The sequence below is a fragment of the Rhinopithecus bieti genome, unplaced genomic scaffold (genome assembly GCF_001698545.2).
Source record: "Rhinopithecus bieti isolate Rb0 unplaced genomic scaffold, ASM169854v2 scaffold_51744, whole genome shotgun sequence".
NCBI lineage: Eukaryota > Metazoa > Chordata > Mammalia > Primates > Cercopithecidae > Rhinopithecus > Rhinopithecus bieti.
The window spans coordinates 198,503-202,945 of NW_016820159.1; the positions used below are offsets into that span (position 1 = coordinate 198,503).

The 4,443-nt window shown below is 44.4% G+C and overlaps 1 protein-coding gene across 1 annotated transcript in view; it reads right to left on the reverse strand.

Annotated features, from left to right (window-relative positions):
• Positions 1 to 4,443, reverse strand: part of SMC1A (structural maintenance of chromosomes 1A) — a 52,381-nt gene that overhangs the window by 18,221 nt on the left and 29,717 nt on the right. Inside the window, exons 17-19 of the mRNA XM_017859625.1 lie at positions 3,847 to 3,992; positions 3,602 to 3,755; positions 2,171 to 2,281 (exon numbers count right to left, since the gene is read on the reverse strand). Of these exons, the coding sequence (XP_017715114.1) occupies positions 2,171 to 2,281; positions 3,602 to 3,755; positions 3,847 to 3,992 (411 nt within the window). The remainder of the gene's footprint in view (positions 1 to 2,170; positions 2,282 to 3,601; positions 3,756 to 3,846; positions 3,993 to 4,443) is intronic.

The following is a 4,443-nucleotide window of genomic DNA, read 5'->3' on the forward strand; positions in this document are numbered from 1 at the left end:
AGGGCAAGACTGTCTCAAAAAAAAAAAAAAAAGATTTTCCCAATCTGGATTTGGCTAACCACATCCCTGTGCATTTTATTTTGAGACAGAGTTTCGCTCTTGTCACCCAGGTTGGAGTGCAATGGCACAATCTCAGCTCACTGCAACCTCCTCCTCCAGGGTTCAGGCAATTCTGCCTCAGCCTCCCAAGTAGCTGGGATTACAGGTGTGCACCATCATGCCTGGCTAATTTTTGTATTTTTAGTAGAGATGGGGTTTCACCATGTTGGTCAGGCTAGTCTCAAACTCCTGACCTCAGGTGATCCACATCCCTTGGCCTCCCAAAGTGCTGGGATTACAGGTGTGAGCCACCATGCCCATCCCTCATGTGCTTTTTTAATATTCCTCTGGCACCAGTGTTTCTGATAGTTAGTGGATACGGAAGCTTGATCAGATCCACGTTTGTTTTCTGGCAAGAATACCATAGCTAATGTTGAACACTGGTCAATTTTAACATTACAAAGAAAGTGAGAACCGACATCAGGTGTCTACTGATGTGATGCAGAAGGAAGTTCACAAGTACATAGTACCACCTATGATATATTCTTGCCAAAAAAAGAACTTGAATCCAATCAAACCCTAGATTTACCTACCAGTTTATAAGAAATACAAGGAATGGAAAAACATGTTCAGTAACATCACGAGGACATAATCAGTCAAATCCAGAATGCAGACAATTCTATACTACCAATGACCCAGTTCCTTCCACAGATAAACAGGAAGGAAAAAAATAAAATAAAAACAAAGAAGAAAATGTTACAGACTAGCAGAGACCAATTTTAACATAGGGACCTTACTGGATTATTGATCTAAACACATAAACTGCAAAAAAAAAAAAAAGTTACGGGACTTTCATGGAAATCTAAACATTTACTGATTAGACGATATTGTGGAGTTTATTGTTAAATATTTTCAGGTATAATATTGTGGTTGTTTTTATTAAAAGTTCTCATATTCTAGAGATACATGCTGGGGTAATTATGAATGGAGTAATGTTTAGAGTTTTCTTTAAAATACTCCAATGGGGGGTATAAAAAACAAGATTGCTTAACTGTTGAAGCTGAGTGCCTGAGGTTCATTATTATCATTCTCTTTACTTCCATATGCTTGAAATTTTCCGTAAGTTAAAAAAATCAAATCCTCCTGAATATAATGATAATTGAAACACATCATAAACTATTTTAGGAGGCTCCTGTAGTTGGCTATGTGAGATGAAAGTGGCCTGCATTAGAGACAGTGGAAACAAAAACCAGAATTCAATAGATATTTAGGGCCGGGCACACTGGCTCACACCTGTAATCTCAGCACTTTGGGAGGCCAAGGTGGGCAGATCACTTGAGGTCAGGAGTTCAAGACCAGCCTGACCAACATGGTGAAACCCTGTCTCTACTAAAAATTAGCTGGGCATGGTGGCAGGTGCCTGTAATCTCGGCTGCTCGGGAGGCTGAGGCAGGAGAATCGCTTGAACTTGGCAGGCAGAGGTTGTAGCAGTAAGCCGAGATCACACCACCGCACTCCAGCCTGGGCAACAAGAGCGAAACTCCGTCTCAAAAAAAGAAAGAAAGAAAGAAAGATATTTAAGAAGCAGAATCCACAGGGCTTGGTAATTAATTGATTATGTAAAGTGAAAGAGGGAGAAGTCAAGGATGAGGCTCAGATTTCTGGCTGAGCATGAGAGTGGGACTGAGGAGATGGGTAAATATGGGGAGGAAGGCTAGGGTTTGAGGTACCTGTGGGACCTAGCATAGAGACTGCAGTGGAAGCCATGGAAGTGAAGTGATACCCAGGATGAAAGAATGCCAAGTGAGGAGGAAAGAGCCCTAAGGAACACCTAAGGTCAATCTGTTCACTGTACTGAAGTCTCTTCTGTGTGTACCTAGGCTTAGCTTAGTTATATACACACATGAAAGGGGAAGACTGATAGCAGGAAAGGGCAGGAGCAACTCGGGGTGTGGGGTAGGGAATGTGCATATGTCTGTGTGTATATGAGGGGGAGATCCTGCCTCACAACTCAATACTCCCTCCCTTGCCAGCTTTCCCCGATGGGCTAACTCCCTCTCTGGACAGCTAGGAAGATGGTCCCACTCCCACCCAACTCCCACCTCCACATACCCCTGTGGCTGATCCTCACCTTCAGATCCTCACAAAGATCACCGTAGTCAATCTCAATGAGGGCCTCTCGTGCGTAGATACTGGAAATTCTCTGTGAACCACTCACTGAGTCCTCCCCCTGGGAGCTACCCTGTAATGGCAATGGAGAGTCAAGTGGAGCAGACTGGCCATGAGAGGGCACCTCTATAGGGAGCTCCTTTGCAGCCTTCCATCTTTGAGAAAGCACCTTGCTAGAAAGCACCATGGCAGAAGGAATAGAGGCTTTGCAGGCAGAATGACTCAAGTTCAAAATTGAGCTCTATGGCCAGGCGCAGTGGGTTGCACCTATAATCCCAGCACTTTGGGAAGCCAAGGCAGGTGAATCACTTGAGGTCAGGAGTTTGAGACCAGCCTGGCCAACATGGTGAAATCCTGTCTGTACTAAAAATACAAAAATTAGCCAGGAGTGGTGGTGCATGCCTGTAATCCCAGCTACGTGGGAGACTGAGGCACAAGAATCACCTGAACCTGGGAGGCAGAGGCTGCAGTGAGCCAAGATCACGCCACTGCACTTCAGCCTGGGTGACAAAGCAAGACTCTATCTCAAAAAGAAAAAAAAATTGAGGTCTACCACTTACTAACATTGTGATTTTGGGCAAGTCACATTCTTAGATCCTCAGTTTCTTCACCTGTAATGTGGGCATAATGCCTGTCTGGCAGGCCTGTGGTTAGGATTGGGGTAATTATGTCACATGCTACCATGATGCCCAGAACATTTCTGGTATTCAAAATATTTTACCGAATTAAACTGAAATGCCATTTGGAAAGTGAGGAGGGAGAAAGACACATGGGACTGAGATATATGACTAGGTCTAAGACAAGATATTAATATATGCAAACCCCCTCTCAGTTAACATTTCCCATCCCCTTGCTACAAATCTTTGCTTCCACTGCTCCTCTTTGGCTAGTATCTCTGGTTTTCCTGTAACTAAACTTCCTCACCTCTGCATTGCTGATGTCCCTTACCCAACCCTCTCCTGGCCAATCTCGCTCACTGCAGCTAAGCTATCATCCTCAGGTCCCCCAGCTTTCTGTCTTCCTTTGCTCTTGGCTAATGTCCCTCAATTCCCACTCCTACCAATTTATGTCACCTGCTGGAGCTAATATAGCTGAGGTCCCTAAGGTTAATGAATTACTTCATTCTTTCCTGGCTCAACTCTTTCACCACCCACTCACTGGCTTGCAGTTCTACTCCCAATTCAACTTCTCTCACACCAAAGCTATTATTACCTTTCGCCTCACCTGCATTCACCACTGCACCTTGCCTCATCTCTCCTGCATCCCTTTTCATGTCCCTTCACCATCTGCCCACCATGTTTCTCTCTCTCATTGCCCTTCCTGATGACTTTCACTCCCCATCCCTGGTTAATGACGTTCATAGCCCACTCCCACCACCAGCCACAATACTCACCTCTTCCTGACTAATATCATCCATGGTGCCTTTTGACAGTGGCAACTTAATGTCCTGCATCTTACAGGCCTGTAGCAAGTTGTGACGGTCACTGCGCTTCTGTTCAAGCTTAGTCTCAATGGCTGTCACCTCCTTCTGTAAATGGGTCATTTCCCTAAAAAAGGTCCAGGGGCTAGGTGAGACCCAAATCTGGCAGGCTGCCTGCTGTATCTATGTCCTCCCACCCCAGGCCCGAACCCACTCACTTGTTGGCGCCCCCCAGTTTCTTACGAATCTCCTCCATCTCGTGATTCTTGTCATTCACTTCCGACTTCTTGGCCAGATGCTGATTCTTCAGGTCTTGTAGCTGAGCCATGGTCTCATCTATGATCTTCATGTGTCTTTGTTCCTCCTGGTCCCAGCAGTGGGAACAGGACAATAGGTGAAGACTTTCCCCATCTTACCCTGGGATATTCTCCTGCTCCCACCCTCCCTACTAGGCAGTTTATTGGAGTCACTCGTCAATGAGCTTTGCTTTCACACCCCCATGACCCCTCAGCCTCCTATCTTTTTAAAATTTGGTTGTCCTCTCCCACACATCCCAATTTTACAAGTGATCTAGTGTATGTACAAAAGTTAAAAGTATAGAGAAAGTATTAAGGGGGGAATCACTCACAATCTCATCAGTTAGATAATCAATTAACATTCTAGCACATTTTCTCTCAGCATTATTTACAGACAGCTTTACATAGTTGGGACTGGATTGTAATTAAAACTCTGTATTCTGACTAAATGTTATATTTGAGCATTTTTTTCTACATCAAAACTTTCTATCATGTGCAGTATAGTAACATTTTTTTTTT